The following is a 19,987-nucleotide window of genomic DNA, read 5'->3' on the forward strand; positions in this document are numbered from 1 at the left end:
GCCCTGTACGTAATCTTACAACCTATGGGAGATGTTGAGCTCCTTGTGTGAAGAACAATCGGTCCCTTCTCTTTAGACTTCTAGGTTTTGTAAAGGACACCTAATATTAGCCTTGTAAGAAAGGTGTTACTGTATGTAGAGTAATAGTTTATGAGCTGACAATAGATCCAGAATGTTAGGGTGACGGTACAATTATTATATTTTAAATATAGTTTTTCTCTCCTCATGGGTATAATAGTGGTATCCTTGTAGCCTATAGCAAAAAACTGTAATTTGTGTTAATTGTTTCATTTTTTTTTTTTTACTTTATTGTCCTAGGCAAGAGAACATGTTCAAAGGGCAGTAAAGTCACTCAGAATAGTCCCTGCCCCAGAAGCTTACAGTCTAAATTCCTTACCGCACCCGTGCACACTAGGGTCCATTTTTGTGTGAAGCCAATTTAATTTATCCACATGTTTTCAGAGTGTGGGAGGAAATGAGTACCTATGGGAAACCCACACAAACACGGGGAGAACAGACAAACCACACAGATATGGCCTGGTTTCAGTCCCACCCATAACCTCAGTGCTGTGAGCCAGCAAAGCTAACCATTGTGTTACCATGCTGCCGAATTTATTTATTTATTTTTTACTTTAAAGGGTTCCTACTGGAATAAGTACATGTACCGCTGCAGGTAGTTCTGCTATTGCCATCTATAACCAAAGACAATCATTTAATGTAAAAAAAAAATCCAGGTTAATGAAACTGGAAGCCTAAATATGGGCATCCAGTACCACTGTGCATGCTTTAGTAGGCTCACCTGTAGGCATTTCTGTACAAACTGGCCCAGGGAAGTGGTAAATGAGATGTGGCGGCTCAGTAGGTCTATGATTTATTACTAAAACCAGGCTGACTGAGTAAGGCCTAGTCATCCAATATGGTGCCCGATCTTACTGATGCTGGTGTAGCTGAATGGATGAGATCCACACAGCCATATTCCAAAATCTAGTGGATCAACTCCATATTCATGCCCGTGTTTTTGAAATGTTCTATTCAATAAGCACATACTGTTTATGGGTGTCCCCAAAAGGAATGGGTATGAAATACCGCCGGCCACATGGCCGGCGGTTCGATTCCCGTCAGCGGCAGCCCGACAGGGGCAGAGTGCGACGCACCGGAAGCCCGACAGCGCTGGAAATCCCGATTGTGGATAGGTAAGTATCCACTAACCTAACGCCCCTAACCCTAACCCTCCTTAGGGGTGCCTAACCCTAACTTCCCACCCAAGTGCCTAACCCTAACCACCCCCTTCCCCGCTACCTAAACCTAAGTCCCCCGGGGGGTGCCTAACCCTAAGTCTCCCCCGGGGCTGCCTAACCCTAACCCTCCCTCCCCCTAGCCTAACCCTAACCCTCCCGTGGGGGTGCCTAACCCTAAGTCCCCCCCGGGAGCCCTAAACCTAACCCTCCCCCCCCGCAGCTGTCCACTCGCAGCGCGATCGTGACGCCGGGCGCCGGTCTCCACATCTACATCTAGACGCCCGGCATTTCACCCGTGCCCGGGATAAGACAGTCGGGCTGCCGGTATATAGGCAGTCGGCTTCCCGATTGCTTCTCCCCCCAAAATGTAGGCAACGTAATTTTTTCTTTTGTAATGTAATAGAATTGTACTATGGTGATGTCTAGTTGTAAGGTCATGTGTTTGTCCATGTATTATGCTCTGCCTGTAATGCACCATTGGGGTGCCGCAAAGAGCGGCTCTCTAACATTTAAAGGAGCCGCATATTACTCTTAATCTCTGTAGCAAGTTAAGTGAATACATTTAATCGATGAAAGAGACTCCTATCTGTAATAACATAACAGTAGACGTTTTTAAACAATCCTTACAAGTTATAACAAACAAATATGACCACAGAGTAGGAAGGAGCTAGAGGCTGCTAGTGTGGCCCCATGGCTGCCTGTTGCCTGGCTGGCAGACCCTCTTCTGATATCACACAAACCCCTACTTGTATTTCAGTGAGCACCCTGTCAGAGGTCGCCTTGGCCACAGAAGTCAGAGAAGACATAGATGTGACTACTAATGATCTGAATACAGACTTGCATTGCCTGCTGCACTGTGACCGCCATTCATTATTTCTTGCTGTCATTCATCAGTTCTCTCTATGAGGCATTAGGCGGATAGTGATTTTTTCCTTGCTTTAAAATGTGTCTTGTAAGAAATCATGTACCATCCCAATTCCTGCTACATTGGGAGGGGGGGGGGGCGCATCTTGGCAAAGCTTTAGGTATTGGCTAGTAATGAGAATAAGGCATCTGAACACAGATATACAGTACTGAACACATCCTACAGTGTCCTCCCATCACAGAGGCTGCTAACCATGACAACTGACTGTTACGTTGGAAACTATTCCGTGACTCAAGCAAAGTTTGCTGTAGTAAAGGCTACATAACAAGTCGTGTGGACATTTTTTATATTGTGGTGTTTAAGTTTTCTTACTGTATGTCTTGCACTACAAATGTAAATATGAGAGCAGCTGAAATATATAATCTTTTACAGCAATGCTGCTAATCGCCTCCGTTATTGAGGGCTTGGTTTTTTTCTGAGCCTCAGAGCAGTGTGGACCAGTACGAAAGTATGTAATGTAGCAGTCGTTCTCAAACTCGTCCCTAGACCAGGACCCCAAACAGGTCACATTTTACCAGGTCATCCAGCAGGCGCACAGGTGTAGTCATTACTCACTGACCCATTTTAACCACTTACCTGGTGATATCGCATGGGATGCGACATCAGGCAGGGGGGCTTTCCCTGCTGCAGCAAGCATCCCATGCGAGCACAGACTCTGCTGCTCTTTGGCGCCCTGTCAGAGGAAATACCTTCCTCTTCTTGATGGGGCCGGATAGTAATGTCGGCGGTCAGTGACCACCGACATCTTGGTTTTTCTTTATTAACACCCCAGAATGCCTTGGCTACTAATGAGATCGGGATGGTGTCATGTTTTGGCACTGGGGGGTGGGTTATGCTGCCCCCACAAAAAGGTGGTGGTGGGGGGGGTGGAATATATTAAAACTAAAGAATGACATATACAGTACAGTGACACATGGGGAGGGGGGCACTAATTCAGTGGTGGTGGGAGGGAAGGGGGGCACTGCCACTGGGATCTCTAACCACTAGGGTGGTGAGGGGTAACCAGGGTTTGCCAACTTTTTTTATACTTTTGTACTAGATCTTTTTTGCAGTTTAGTGTACAGCCTGAGTAGAAATGTAATTGTAACACCCATAACAAATGTTTATTGTGTTGCCCAATACTCATATTACAGATCTTTCAACATATCCTACATACAGTAATGCAAGTATTGAGAGCAGAAAGGCAGCATATTAAAATACAACAGGCTTTATAGAACATGATCCTAAGCTGGAAAGGACGATCATTATGGAAATAGAGATGGATGGATCAGCCTCCGTGCACAGTAATGCCGTCAAATAATTAAAAAAATATCTATAAAACAAATGAGGACAAATATTGAAGGAAACATTCCAGTGTGCTGACTGGTTGGAATACATTTGACTTTTGTAGCCTCATTTACTTATTTATTTTTACTATGTAGAAAGTACCAATAAAAAGCCAGATGTTGCAGAGAAACCTTCCTTGCAGAATAAATGGTAATATTTTATCATTTGCAGATGGATGAGATTAAAAGCAAAGAGCGGGTGATCCTGGCCTTGGAGAAGGAGCTTGGAGTGCAGGCTGGCCACACTCAGAAGTTGCTCCTGCAGAAGGAAGCCTTGGATGAGCAGCTGGTCCAGGCGAAGGAAGCGGATCGTTACCACAGCAGCCCGAAAAAAGAGCTTCCCACCGGCGTTACCGACATCTCCGAGCTAATGGGTCATGTGGTAAAGGCTAAAGATGCCAGTCCACTAAGTAACATGGTACATAATGATCATACTGAGCTCAGTAATGTTCTTCGTGCCGTTTAGGCCTCTTCCTGGAAGATGCTACTTTTAACTGTTGTCTATTAACCATTTAATTGTTGTAGCTTTAACCTTTACAGTCTGCATTAAAGGCTAAAAATTCAGGTCATGAGACAGGTTGCGGCCACTGGGGGGCCAGCTGGAAATCTTCTCGACACTGTAGATTTCAAGTTTAAATTCCCTAGAGACGCTTGTTCCACGTATTGTGCTCTGTAATGCCTCCGCTCATAGGAAGATGAACATTGGTTCAGCCCATGAAGTGACTCCTGCATCGGTCCCCATAACTTTTATTATAGTACTACTGATGAAAGACTTTTCTTCTGATTTAAAATGTAGATAATTATACATAATCTATTATCGGGCAGCATGTATGCATACATACAGTTATGGGATATCTTATCCGGAAACACCTTGACAAGAAAATAACAAAAAGGTAATAAAATAGTGTCATCTTCTACAGTCACTTAGAGGAGCACTGCTGAACGCGTTATTGAGAAGATTCCAGCTGCAGTGTATTTACAGGCATGAGAGTATTTTCAGCTGGACATGTACTGTAAGATTAGTTGGCTGGTTGGAATGAAAACCTGGTAATGTATGGGATAGAGATGTGCGGTTTGGTTCTCCAGAAATCCAAATCCACCTGAATTTCCTGAATCCGGGTAAATCCGAGTCGCGGTTCTAATCTCCTCAGGAGATCCGGGTTAATCCGGGTCTCGGTTTTGAGCTTTTTGCGGTTCGGAATTCAGATTTTAAATGGATTGCATAAATTACATGATATTAGCTGTTTTTAAAACTTTTATCTATTTTCTTTTTTATTTAAAAAAATCCAGATCCAAAACCAAAACACTTGAGGGTGGTTTGCAAAACCAAATCCTTGAAGGAGATACAGAACCAAAAACGGGGATCGGCGCACATCCCTAGTATGGGAGCAATGGCCATCTTAAGGTGTCTAAGCTTTAGACAAGGTGCTATATATTACAGCAAGTCCTTTATCTGGAAATCCTGAAGCCTGTAGATCCCATATCTGCATATGATTCATCTCATAGACAGGACTTGATGCTTAATGTTCACCTCTTTTGATATTTCCTCTAGTTGGTAGTTGGCCTATTTTCTAAATGGTAATTATTCTATATCTTGGTCTCCTCCTAGGATCAACATGTGGACGACCGAGACCTGAGAAGGTTCCAGTTAAAGATTGCAGAGCTGTATGCTGTAATCCGAAAGCTGGAGGACAGGAATACTCTGCTCTCAGATGAGAGGAACGAGCTGGTACGTAACTGGGACGCTGGTGGAAAAGGCCTATAAGAGATTAAGGGGTCTATTTACTAAGCAGTGTTAGGAGACAGAGTGAAAAGTGATAAGAAAGTGATAAGGTGCCAGCCAATCAGCTCCCAACTGTCATCTCACAGGCTGTGTTTGAAAAATGACAGTTGGGAGCTGATTGACTGGCACCTTATCACTTTCTTATCACTTTTCACTCTGTCTCCTAACACTGCTTAGTAAATAGACCCCATAAATTTTAACACACACACACACACATGTATTGCACAGTACGATGTAAACTGCAGGACCTTACTCCTGTTGCGTGGTTGGCTGTTGTTAAATATAGTTTAAAGGGCATATTTAATAACATTTTGTGCTGGTATTTAACAATGATGTGTTGGTCTTTAATTGGTTGCTATGAGCACCACTGCTTTTCACGCCAAGTTATTAAAAAGTCCCTACTGCAGTTCTGTTTAGGCAGCGAAGTGCAAAAAACTGTCAGTGAGGCCACAATTATGACGGCTGTTACCACTTTTGATTGTGTAAAAATATTTCTGTGTGATGGACTGAAGATGAGGCATGACAGGGAGCACTGAGCAGAAAGATGAGGACCAGTGTGATGGACTGAAGATGAGGCATGACAGGGAGCACTGAGCAGAAAGATGAGGGCCAGTGTGAAGGACTGAAGATGAGGCATGACAGGGAGCACTGAGCAGAAAGATGAGGGCCAGTGTGATGGACTGAAGATGAGGCATGACAGGGAGCACTGAGCAGAAAGATGAGGACCAGTGTGATGGACTGAAGATGAGACATGACAGGGAGCACTGAGCAGAAAGATGAGGGCCAGTGTGATGAACTGAAGATGAGGCATGACAGGGAGCACTGAGCAGAAAGATGAGGACCAGTGTGACGGACTGAAGATGAGGCATGACAGGGAGCACTGAGCAGAAAGGTGAGGGCCAGTGTGATGGACTGAAGATGAGGCATGACAGGGAGCACTAAGCAGAAATATGAGGCCAGTGTGAAGGACTGAAGATGAGGCATGACAGGGAGCACTGAGCAGAAAGATGAGGGGCAGAGACTGGAAATGGACAGACTGAGAATACACAGGCAGGGAAGATGCAGCATGGAGAGATGAATAAGCAGCATCATCGCTGTCCATGCTGACCGAGCCTTATATAATACGAAGCGTAGCGAAGATAATTATGCTGCACAGCTGTCCATAAATACAGAGTAAGGGTAAATGCTGATATTTGCATGTACAAAACTGGAAAATTGCAGTTGTCCATACACTTTGAATAAGAACAAATGCTGAGAATTGCATGGAGCACAGGAGAGGGAAGTGTCACAGGCAGAGTAAGAACAAATACTGGGAATTGCATCAAGTACAGGAGAGGGAAGTCTCACAGGCAGAGTAAGCAGAAATACTGGGAATTGCATCAAGTACAGGATAGGGAAGTCTCACAGGCAGAGTAAGACCACATACTGGGAATTGCATCAAGTACAGGAGAGGGAAGTCTCACAGGCAGAGTAAGCACAAATACTGGGAATTGCATCAAGTACAGGAGAGGGAAGTGTCACAGGCAGAGTAAGCACAAATACTGGGAATTGCATCAAGTACAGGAGAGGGAAGTCTCACAGGCAGAGTAAGAACAAATACTGAGAGTTATCCAGACTACAGAACAAGAACTATTGTACTGCCGATTTCAAGGTGCACAGACTAAAACCATTACTAAAAATGACATACAACAGTTATACCAGGTCTTCGGCACCATGGCTGGACAGTCCCAGGCACATGTATATGTATGACGGGATGAAATTTGCCATGGTTGGACAGTCCCGGGCACATGTATATGTATCCCCGTTTATAAAGGCAGTTTTTTTTGTTTTAAATAAATTGCAAATGTAACCTGTGCATTTGCTACAGTACATCTTACCTTAGCTGTGTGGTGTTCCACCTCTGTGGCCTGGTCCCTATCCTCTACCCTGTAGGGTTACCTCCTTACCTTATCTGTGTGGTGTTCCACCTCTGGGGCCTTTTCCCTATCCACAACTCTATAGGGTTACCTCCTTACCTTAGCTGTGTGGTGTTCCACCTCTGGGGCCTGGTCCCTACCCACAACTCTATAGGGTTACCTCCTTACCTTAGCTGTGTGGTGTTCCACCTCTGGGGCCTGGTCCCTACCCACAACTCTATAGGGTTACCTCCTTACCTTAGCTGTGTGGTGTTCCACCTCTGGGGCCTGGTCCCTACCCACAACTCTATAGGGTTACCTCCTTACCTTAGCTGTGTGGTGTTCCACCTCTGGGGCCTGGTCCCTATCCACTACTATGTAGGGTGACCTCCTTTGCAGGATTTCATGTAGGTTGCTAGCAAAGCCATTTATTGTCCCATACACCTGTCCCTGCTATTGCGCAGCTTTGAGCTGTTATGATGGGCACAGACTTCTGGAACCACATGTGTCCTACTCCAAACCGGGTTTTGTTTAGTAAAGCCTGAAATGAATTTAAATCATGTCAAACCTCTTCCCAAAACTAATGTGACCATGAAACTAAAAAGGTTCCGGTAAAAAAACAAATAGACAATTATTACAGAAAGTAAATTAAATTCTAAACCTTCAATATCCCCGGTGGCATAACTGTACTCGCCCTTTCATAATGGGGCTGTTACTATGTATATATAGTTAACCAATCACATTCATAATCATATTCAAAGGTAATTAGCATACACCTGCCAGCAATGAAAGTGATTGTGATTAGCCTCAAATATTTATCAGCTGCTCCTGTAGGATTTCCTGGCCGTTTTCTTGGTTGCGTCTTCCTAGGACAGCCACGGTCCACAAGGAGCTTTCAAAACATCATTGTTGAAATATGCAATCAGGCATAAAACATGCACAATAGTGAAAGAGATGAACAGCGCTGATCTCAGAGAGCATATAAACAACATTTAATTATACATAAAATTTGATATAATAACAATCACATAAAACAATTAGCTCTAAAAATAAACACACTGTGAATTCACAGCTAATAAAAATTGATAACAGCACCAGTGACAATGTTAATGCATAGCACCATTCATTTAGTACCCATTTGAACTCTTCCTATGGGTGCGGATATATCGGTCTTTAGGCACACAGGGCCTCATTCAGAGGCGGTCGGAGGATGCAAGCGGTCGCTCAGAAACTGGGCGGCCACTTGCATCCTGACCGCCCGCCTCTGTTGCGGTCGTTAGGCTGTGGGTTAACACCTACAGCTCTAACGACCGCTCGGGTGATGGTCGCGATGGTCAGAGACCATCGCGACAATCGGGGCTTACGACGAGACCCTAGGGTAGGGTCTCACTTGTCGTAAGCCCTGGAGAGCTTCTGGCTCTGTCAGAGCCGGAAGCTCTCCACTGACATCACTAGTGATGTCAGTGGGGCCTCCCCCAAACGGCAGGCGTTCCCATGGGAACGCCTCCGTTTGGGCTGCCACCTCCCCAGCCCGCCTTCAAAACGGGGCGAGCTGTCAATCAACATCGACAGCTCGCCCCCTTTGGAAAGAGACCCGCTACGACCAGCGCTGTCGGTCGTAGCGGGTCTCACGCATGCGCACAAGGGAGCCGGCTCCCGCATGCGCACTGGCAAAACATCGAGGCGGACGTGCGGTCGTAGACCGTATGGCCGCCTCTGAATAAGCTCCACAGTCCAGCAAACATGAGTGATCAACCAAATGTTAAGGTGAGTATGATTATACAGACACTGATAGATCAGTAGTGTCAGAGACAAGGGCTAATACAATGTATATGCAAGGCGCTAAAAAAGTCACTCTAGATGTCTCTCACCAATCATATAAAATAACCGTGATTTATACTAAAATCGTTTAGCATTCAATAATAAATATAAATAACATCACACTTAATAATGGCTGCCGTATACCAGAGTAGTCTCCCTGGGAGGAAAAAAGACCAAGACCAAGAATATATATATAGATATATAAACACTACGGCGCACGTGTGAATAATATGTATTAAATATCCGATAATGGATTGTGCATATATATAAAAATTCCAATTGTATAAAAACAGAGTCGTGTGGAAATCTTTATATGTTACACATTTAATGGACACATAATGTCTGCAACAATAAATAAAATGATCTAAATGTATAAACACAAATAGGTATCAATACATATATAAACATATGGAGTGTGGTATTGGTTCTTAGGCCCTCATTCAGAGCCACTCGCTATTTCTGGTCGTTCGTTCTAAAACTAGGGGTGGCTATTCAAATGAACCGTTCGCTGTTTGCGGTCTGTTCACGCCTCTATGTCTGAATGAGCGAACAAAACTTGCGTTCGTTTTTTGGAAAAATACGCCCCCTGGCCGCTCGCATCCTACGTCATGTCCGCTATTTATTAGATTAATCGAGTACATCGACAAGGGTATGAGTTGCTCGCTATTCTTGGGGTTGGTGTTTGCTACCACAATTTTGCGAGCAGTTCTGACTATAAAATAACCCAGTGACGTGGTCAGTGACGCTGCTGTTTTAAATATGCACACCCATAAAACGCCCGTTTTGACCTTTAAGCACGCCTGCGTTCTGATTTCCACTCCCCATTTTCAAGCACCTTCCCCTGTTACCACCCACATATGCCTCTTTCTGTCACTCAAAATAGCAGGCATTCGCTATTTTGCGAGCACATGAATTTCGGCCGCACTGACTGGTTAGCGCATGCGTATAACGATCCGTACGCATGCGCAGTTGGGCTAACATCGCTCGGAACGAACGAGCGGCCGCTTACGAGCGGCTCTGAATCAGGCCCTTAGTCTGAGGTATATCTCCCACAATGTTATTCCTCGTAATGCTGAAGGTACTAGGATCCCATATAGTTACCGATGCCGCTCTCAATTGTACACACTGCAGTGGTATCACAGAGGTATGTGGTGTCCTGCAATGCGTTCAGACCTTTTAAACGATTGTCCTGTGTCACAGGGGTTCCAGATGGCACAGTAGGTCTCTAGTGCAGGCAATATGGATCTGTCCAAGATGGGTTAGAATATCCTGCAACCCGTGCAGTCCCTGTTCACTTGGTCTCCAAAGTCTTGCACAAACAGAGAGGTGTCCAAAACAGCACTGTCCGTGATCTGTATTAATCCATACCTCGTGAATGCAGATGGCAAACAAACTTCTTTATCCGGTAAAATTGTGGATATTCAGCAAAAAGAGGTTCAATATATCCAATACGTATTGTGGGGAAACCTCTGCTCTCAGGCTAACGCGTTTCTCTGTACCTGACAGCTTTATCAAAGGCAATAAAAGATTCACACTCAGCTTGTGTTAATAAATACCCTTTTCAATTATATAAAAATGTTTCCACCTGAAGTGGTAATACGATACAATATTATAAAATTCAATTCAAAATAAGGTAAAGAAAAAGAAGGTCCACACGACTCTGATATATCCTATTTTAATCGAAGGCAAAAGTATATCAATATAAATCTATTATTGTGTTGTTTTAATAATTCTTATACATTCTCATTTCCTTATCGGAGGTCACGTGAGTGGGGATCCTAAGCATCATCCCCTCACGTGATGTTACCTTAATGCAAGACCACGTTGGTAGAGATCCCAGTATCGCCGGGCGTCATATTCTCACATGACTTTCTCTGCAATGAGAACCACGTGATCGGAGGTCTCAATTAGTCTAGACGTCACAAACCCACGTGATCTCTTCCAGGAAAAAAACTGAGTTTCCCACAGGAGGTCACGTGGACGGGCTTTCCGGACGTCATTCTTTCACGTGATGTAATCTCATCTCAATGTGGGGTTATATGAATAGAGATCCCAAAGTATCTTAACATCATACTCCCACGTGATAATCTCTCCGAGAGAGACCACATAGATGGAGTTACAATTAAATTGCAATATTTCAAAAGTACATAATAGTATAACATATTTATATATATCTCGTTCGGTATCTTATTTAAAGGTATTATTTATCATAAAAAGTCATAATAGTAAATAATTTATAAATACATAATACTAGATACTAAACATGAAATCTATACTCTTATACTTCAACTCAAGTTTATAAACTTGGCATCTGTTGTAGCATAGTATAATTCATTAGCGATCTACATATCTTGTATAGAATTATTATAGACTGTTTTATAGAACCTATATCCACCAGACATATATTTTATAGGCCAAAGAAAAACAAAAAAAAAAAAACACTGATTTACATTGAACTATACCTATTCTCATTATGTAATGTCTCTTATCGAGACACTTAAATCGATATTAATGTGTTGTAATTATAGCATTTCTTTCATATACCATTAGTTTCCCTTCTACATCATCAGCCATTCTCTTTCTGCTAGTGTCTTATATATATATATTAAGTAAAAAAAAAAAACATTTAAATGGCTGCTGTTATACCATCCTTTTTTACAAATAATTATATCCCAATATAAGGTATTTATTTTTGGGTATGGTATCATAGAAATCTAATGAGGAAAATGTGACCGCACAGTCGCTAAAAATCCTATTTAGAAAAAACGTACCGTACCTCAAATATGATTCAAATAATGCAATTTAATTCAATTGCCTCATTAAGGCCCTCTGGGGTTATCTTATTACATTTATAGATCCAAAAAAGCTCCTGCTGACATAATTTCTGATACCTATCTCCTCCTCTAAATGTAGTGGGGATATGTTCTATCCCAACTAGTTTTAGATCATCCGTTTTCACCTCATGGCATTCCCTGAAATGTCTGGGTACACTATGATTTAGTAATTTGTTTATTATGTTTCTACTGTGTTCTAAAAACATTTTCTTCAAAGGGCGTGTAGTTCTGCCCACATAGTACTGGGGGCAAGAACATATGAGAATGTATATCGCATATCTTGTGTCACAGTTAATAAACTGTTTGAGATCTATCTTTAATTGTGTTTTTTCAATTATCAAAGATTTAGTTCTATTCAACGAATGTTCACAAGTAATACATCTCCCTTTTCCACATTTAAAGAAACCCCCTGGTTTCTGTGGTAACCATTCTTTCTTAATGTGTTCTTCTTGTGATATAGGTCTAAGGTAACTGGGTGCCAAAATGTTTTTAAGATTCTTATTCTTTTTAAACACCATTTTTGGTTTATTGGGGATCAGATCTCTAAGTTGAGAATCATATGTGAGCATACGATAATTTTGATCAATGATCTTTTTGATTTGTTTTGAACTTTTGTTATATTTAGAGATAAATGTTACAGAATCATATTGTATAGGATCCTGTATCATTTTAGTGTTTTTGCTGGAACCCTTGAGGAGATCTACCTGATTGAGTTTCCTTGTATCTTCTAGACTTTTCCTTAGAATCGTCTCGGGATATTGTTTATCTCTAAAATTAGACAGCATACTTTCTGCTTGTTTGTTAAATATCTCAATAGAGGAACAATTCCTTCTTATCCTACAGAGTTGGCCTTTTGGAATGTTTATCTTCCATGGTTTATAGTGGCCACTATGGAAGTGTAACGCCTCCGTTTGGGCTGCCACCTCCCCGGCCCGCCTTCAAAACGGGGCGAGCTGTCAATCAACATCGACAGCTCACCCCCTTTGGAAAAAGACCCGCTACGACCAGCTCTGTTGGTCGTAGCAGGTCTCACGCATGCGCACGAGGGAGCCGGCTCCCTCGTGCGCATGCGCACTGGCAAAACATCAAGGCGGACGTGCGGTCGTAGACCATATGACCACCTCTGAATAAGCTCCACAGTCCAGCAAACATGAGTGATCAACCAAATGTTAAGGTGAGTATGATTATACAGATACTGATAGATCAGTAGTGTCAGAGACAAGGGCTATTGTCTATGCCCAGATGAATGACGACATTGGTGCCAATGAGCCGAATTCCGTTGGTGCTAGACCAATTATTGCCACTTCCCTATATGGATATTGGTCATACAGTATTCCCAGGCTGAATAGCCTTCCACGTTAGTGATACTGAGCTCTGGCCGTGCACGGCTCTTACAACTGTAAGATCAATGTGAGTGCTCACGTGGTGCACCACTGCACTGGCGGTGGGGACAAATACGACTGGTCGTGTCTCCAAGCTACTCATAGCACTCTCCAAGCTTCCTCCGTCTCTGTGCCCTCCTATCGTGGTGCTGTACACCGGATCTGATTCCACACTTCCTAGGTGTGTGACGCCACACTCCCGTTTGGGGCTGCCAACGGAAACCCAAGGTCTCTGGGATTGAGATGACAGGGCTGGAGAGTGCGAGCAGGTCTTCCTTCCAACACGTCACTGGTGCATGCAACCAAGGGGTGTGTCTTGGGACATAAAAGGATTTGGCTGTAAGCGGTTACTGTAGAAAATGTGGCACTTACTGTACATTGCCAAGATCAGGACCAAACTTGGTGATCGGACAGGGAGAAAACTCCTCATGGAAAATACCAAGTAGAAGACTGCAACATAGAATGAGCTCCAATAATTTCTGTCAGGAACTGGTCACACCCTGCACGTGACAGCAATGTCCCGTGTTCTGGGGGATGGATGGCAATATGGAAGCCATTAAACCTTCTATCAGATGAGGTGCGCCATGTGCAAATGACTTACCCTTAAACTAAAGTAAATAAAGACACTGAGATGTAGATTTGGCAGATATATTGATGGCTATTTATTGGAGCAATAATTATTTATTATTTATTTAATTTAAGGATGTATGGTGGCAAAGAAAAGACGGCCAGAAATCCGAAAAATTCTGCAATGCCCACACACAAACAGGCATAGCAGGCGTATATCGCCCAGAGTGCACAAACATAACAATCGAACCCTTATAAGCAACAAAAGGTATCACTAACCCTCTACCTTGACAACCCACCCATTTGGGTGATGAAACTGCCCCCCATTAGGTTGGTACAGCCAAGTACCTGTCAACGAGGAGAGCGCATCTCAACTATATAATTGCACCCGGACTGGTAATCTGCCATTCTTCCCTCCACGCTATAGCCAAATCCAGAACAGAAACAACCAAAAAGGGGAGGGAGGGTGGGAAACCTAGAAACAAAGAGGCTTTGGCCCACACTTCTAACCCCTTATATAAACATCCCTATAAAACATGCCCCCCCCCCCCCCCACACTGCTATAGGCTACCTAATCAAGTGTTCTGCATACATGCCAGCCCCCATCCTAGAGGTTTAAACCACCTCTTTTCTTATACTAATCATTCGTTTTCTCTTCTCACAAACAAAGCATCCAAGCTCTTTTAACTTGTGCAGTGAAATACTTTGCTTGACCTGAAAGCATTAATACTATAAAATAAATATGAACAGGAAACCGGAACAGGCAAAGTGTATTTTAAATCATGCTATGGTCATAAATTGTGGGTGAAGCCACTATGGAAAGTTCTCAACCGCTACATTTTAAGAGGTTATGGCCAAGTGGAGGGGAGGGCCACGCATATCTGTCTCCTGTGGAGGCGTGGCTACCATGGGAATTCTGGTAAGGATAAAGAGAGTGATACTGGGGCACTGGTTAGGGGATACTGTGGAGAACTTGTTAGGGCTGGCTAAGGTTTCAATTGGACTGTCGGGATCCCTGCCTAGGACTAGATGAGCGTGGGGAACACCTTGTTGCATTTTCAAGAAACAGGTCCCAGAAATGGGGACTTTAAAATAGACTACAGCCTATCTGGCAGATTGTGGCGTTGGACACCCTGGCGTTAAGTCATGTATTAGTCCCAAGTGGCCGTCAGAGGGTGGGAGTTACAGGGTCTGTAAAGACTCTGAAAAATAATTTTCGTGTACAGTAGAGAGAGTTTGGGAAAAGCACAATAAAAGTGCATTTCATATGTACAAACATTTTTAAATCTATTCACAATTGTATTAAATAATGCACACTCTGAAATGATATCGCTGTTAAGAATTAATATTCTGGTTACTGACCCTTTACAGCTTCAGGTTATCTGGGGTTTGTTTGTCAAAAGTGTCCAACTTGTGTCTGTGATGGAAAGGAACATCACATAGTAAGGGTCAGATTGGTTGGTTTCATTTCTAGAACTGTACCAGCAAAATTACAGAATCTGATTGGTTACTATGTATGACATCACCTCCTTTACGGTTACCTGCAGAACCCATTCATAAATGTCTCTCCGTATTGCTCTTACTGTCAGATTGTATTACACAGAATATGTCCTATTGTCCAATCTACTTGATTTTTTTTTTTACCATTTCTCCAGCTAAAACGTACCCGGGAAACGGAAAGCCAGCTGAAACCTCTGATTGAAAAGAATAGGAGGATGTCCAAAAAACACGAGGACACATTACAGACAATACAGAGGATGGAATTAAAAATTAAAGCCTTATCGAGGGAGAACGCAGAAATGGTGAGGCAGAGGCTGGACATTTTACACTCATTCTGGGGAGTGGACTGTTTATAATATAGTGGAATAATTTACACTGAACTGCTGCATTTTCAATGCATTAGCACCGGCCTCCTACACACTCAATAGAGGCAGCTATTTATGGACCAATATTCATGAAAATGCAGCCTATACAAAACTAGTGATTTTAATGGGGCATATATTTTTCTTCTAAATCATTAGGATGTGTCCAGAGCTAAAAGTAGTAGCTGTGGATTATTCAACATTCCATCGTATATACAAAGTCTCCGTACCAATATTTACTGTATATTGAAATATAAAACTCACTAAGCTGAAGCGGTGTAATTAGGGCTTCCCATCCCAAAATCATTTTGTAATCCCAGGATTTCGTGATTGCTGGGCACCAAGCTCAGGATCCTGGCACTAGAATTAAGGAAAAAAAAGGGGTAATTAAAGCAGTATATTTTTACATTTTTTCCATCTATCCATCTCGCCCCTCCTGTCCTCTCTGCCATCCATCTCCCCCTCCTGTCCTCTCTGCCATCCATCTCCCCCTCCTGTCCTCTCTGCCATCCATCTCACCCCTCCTGTCCTCTCTGCCATCCATCTCGCCCCTCCTGTCTTCTCTGCCATCCATCTCGCCCCTCCTGTCCTCTCTGCCATCCGTCTCGCCCCTCCTGTCCTCTCTGCCATCCGTCTCGCCCCTCCTGTCCTCTCTGCCATCCGTCTCGCCCCTGCTGTCCTCTCTGCCATCCGTCTCGCCACTACTGACCTCTCTGCCATCCGTCTCGTCCCTCCTGTCCTCTCTGCCATCCGTCTCGCCACTACTGACCTCTCTGCCATCCGTCTCGCCCCTCCTGTCCTCTCTGCCATCCGTCTCGCCACTCCTGACCTCTCTGCCATCCGTCTCGCCCCTCCTGTCCTCTCTGCCAACCGTCTCGACCCTCCTGTCCTTTCTGCCATCCGACTCGCCCCTCCTGTCCTCTCTGCCATCCGTCTCGCCCCTCCTGACTTCTCTGCCATCCGTCTCGCCCCTCCTGACCTCTCTGCCATCCGACTCGCCCCTCCTGTCCTCTCTGCCATCCGTCTCGCCCCTCCTGACTTCTCTGCCATCCGTCTCGCCCCTCCTGACCTCTCTGCCATCCGTCTCGCCCCTCCTGTCCTCTCTGCCATCCGTCTCGCCCCTCCTGACCTCTTTGCCATCCATCTCGCCCCTCCTGTCTTCTCTGCCATCCATCTCGCCCCTCCTGACCTCTCTGCCATCCATCTCGCCCCTCCTGCCATCCATCTCACCCCTCCTGTCCTCTCTGCCATCCGTCTCGCCCCTCTTGTCCTCTCTGCCATCCGTCTCGCCCCTCCTGTCCTCTCTGCCATCCATCTCGCCCCTCCTGTCCTCTCTGCCATCCATCTCGCCCCTCCTGTCCTCTCTGCCATCCATCTCGCCCCTCCTGTCCTCTCTGCCATCCATCTCGCCCCTCCTGTCCTCTCTGCCATCCGTCTCGCCCCTCCTGTCCTCTCTGCCATCCGTCTCGCCCCTCGTCCTTTCTGCCATCCAATCCCCCCCTTCCCTGGTGTCCTGTGATGTGGCTGCTCTCAGTCAGTTATTGGCTGGGAGTGTGCCGCACAGTGATGATATCACTGCGTAGCATGCTCCCAGCCTATCAGTGACTGAGAGCAACTGCATTATGGGACTCCATCTGATTTATGGGTAACTGGGAGAGCCTGAGAGGAGGAAAAATGTGACCAGAACCAAATAGGTAATTCTCCTCTCACTGCCCCCCGGCCCAAGCCACAGTTCTGAGTCTTGTAATACCTGGGATTTAATAATGATAATTCAGAGTATTTTTGGGATTCAAAAACATCCGTGATCCTGGGATTTGAATAACACACTCATTACAACAGTGGATCCTAACAATGCAAATAAGGGGACAGGAGACTAATGAAGTTGGATTTTAACTACGATTATTAGATCACCGCTTTCGGCTGTTGTGTGCCATTTGCCCTGCACTAACAAGCTCCCATCTCCTCTGGTCAATTGGGTCATTTGCGTCCTATTTAACCACCTATGTAGGTGTGTTGGCAAATTGTAAACTGATGCACTTTGGCTGAGCAGCAGAGTTAGTAGTGTAGGGCTGGCATAGCTGACTCCGTGGCATATGTCTCTCAGCAGGAGAACTGTGGGCAACCTGTTATATTTGTCATGTGACATTTACTTGGCGGCATATTCTATCCACACAGACTGCTCTCCTGTCTTATCTCCCTTCACTATAGGGCTTTCTTGAAGTCAATATACAGTACTGAAGAACACCATTTATGTATTGTTATGCTCCTACCGCCATGTTTCATGGGCCGGGCCTGATAGGATTTATTTTTATTTTTTTTTGTTTCCTTTTATTAGTGACTTGAGTGAGTCATTTTGTCATATTCAGAACTTCACTATTTCTCTTGTATTTTAACTGAGAAACCCCCGTCAATCGCTTTACTCCCCAACCCCCAAATGCGCTCACTTCTCTGTTTTTCATTTTCACCTAACTATGTGTCTTTGAAACTTACTACGTTTCCATGTAGCCGCCCCACCTGGTAAATGCAGTGTTAAATACAACATGCTTTATATGAGGTTTTCTTTGGTTCTTGAAGGGATCTTAGGGTATCGCTTTGTTATCACTTTCCCCCTTTTTAGCATACCAGTCCTTTTAATGAGGGTATTTATTGGACTAAGCTTAGAAAAAATAAAAATATTCATATTCTCTTTTGTGAATATAGAGAATTACTAAGAAATAAAATGTGAAAATCCATAAAAATACACCAAAAGTCACGGTTTTACTTAGGCAGCTTTTTGCCTGTTGAGGTGCAGTAGATACACAGTATTTCTGGTGACGGACGCGCTGTGTTTTACAGAAGGAGAAGCTGCCCGCGCTGAGCTCTCTGAAGCACCACGCGACATTGGAGGACCTGGGTAACGCTCAGGAACAAGAGATTGAATTCTTGCGACTTCAAGTCATGGAACAGCAGCAAGTGATTGATGAAATCACAGTGGTAATACAACTATTACTATTGCATAATACCCACATTAGAAAAATGTCTCTCTAAAGTTTAATATGATCTTTTCCTGACAGTGGGCCCTATTCAGAGATGGACGCAGTTACGTAGCTTAGCTGGTGCGTCTTTGGATGCAGCAGTGATATGAAAATATGCTAATGCTACAGGACGCGCCTGAGTTATGACGATGCCTCCTGACAGCATTGCAGATCAGTACTGCATTATTGGATCATCTGCGAGCGCATCGGCCATCTGAATAATCCTCATGTTAGTCTAGCCAATCCGACACAGACTTCCTGGTCTCGGCATGCCCAGAAAATGGCAGCGTTACATCCTGTTTTCCCGGAGGTCGGCGCCGCCTCCCCAGGCTGCAGGCTGCAGCTCAGTGGGCACTGCGTGCAACAACGCTGGCCCTGTCCTGGTCCTGTGCAGGCTCCCCCACCATCGGAAACCTACGCAAAGCACCTGGTTTGTGGACATCTCTGAATTAGACCCAGTGTTAGCAAATGTTACTTTCTCTCTGTACCAAATGCATGGAAAGTAGGGATTTCACATTGCAGAGTGATGAGGTCACAATGTTTTGATGTATGAGATTGCGTCTCACCTGGTAATGCTCCTGTAATGGCAGTGCGGAACACCTGTCTGTGTGGCCCTGGTGCCCATGGTAACTACGCCTCCTCTTCTAGGAATTATTGGTGGAGCTTTCTAGATAGACAACCATGTGACGACAAGGGAACTGTGCTAAAAAGGATCCATGTAATGATTTAAAATGCAGGAAATCTGCAAGTCATTACTAGGCTATAACTCCTGTCAGAGATCTGCCCTGCCTCTTCCTGTCATTAATTGTTTTTTTCTAGAGTAAAAAAAATGGTGCCATTTTACAGATGTGTCCTTATGCACTGAGGCTTCATTCACGTCAAGCAGCCCCTCTCTGTGTGCCACGACCTGAAGTCTGGAATGATGCCATGAGAAAGGCCCCGGGGGGGGGGGGGGGGTCTGACTGGGCCTTTCTCATGGCATCACCACTTAATTCGCATAGAATACTTTTATCACTTCTCTATTTGTTTGTACATTATATATGTCATTTTAATTCTTTATCATTTCATTAACACTTATTGATTTATCTTTACACATCTTTTCTACATACTTCACTATCACCTTTTTCCCTTTTTCGTGTGATGCCCTGGGGATTGCCCTTGGTTGGAATTTTTTTTGGGGTGCCTTGCTTCTCGGACGTGAGCCCCTTAATATTAGGGACGCCAGTATAGAGGAGCCTTGACGATTGGCCTGGAGCTTATTCATATATTTGCAAATATGTGTAACCAATACCTCTAAATCTCTATTATTATGTAGGATTTCAGTATTGTTTTTGCTGCAGT

General features: G+C 44.2%; 1 protein-coding gene across 1 annotated transcript in view; it reads left to right on the forward strand.

Moving 5' to 3' along the window:
- The window catches only part of LOC148442714 (janus kinase and microtubule-interacting protein 1-like), a 144,780-nt gene that overhangs the window by 83,418 nt on the left and 41,375 nt on the right, over window positions 1-19,987 (forward strand). The window contains exons 4-7 of the mRNA XM_088463576.1: window positions 3,661-3,906; window positions 5,098-5,217; window positions 15,426-15,572; window positions 18,468-18,605. Of these exons, the coding sequence (XP_088319702.1) occupies window positions 3,661-3,906; window positions 5,098-5,217; window positions 15,426-15,572; window positions 18,468-18,605 (651 nt within the window). The remainder of the gene's footprint in view (window positions 1-3,660; window positions 3,907-5,097; window positions 5,218-15,425; window positions 15,573-18,467; window positions 18,606-19,987) is intronic.

Source organism: Taudactylus pleione, unplaced genomic scaffold (genome assembly GCF_031769625.1).
Source record: "Taudactylus pleione unplaced genomic scaffold, aTauple2 ptg001408l, whole genome shotgun sequence".
NCBI classification, from domain to species: domain Eukaryota; kingdom Metazoa; phylum Chordata; class Amphibia; order Anura; family Myobatrachidae; genus Taudactylus; species Taudactylus pleione.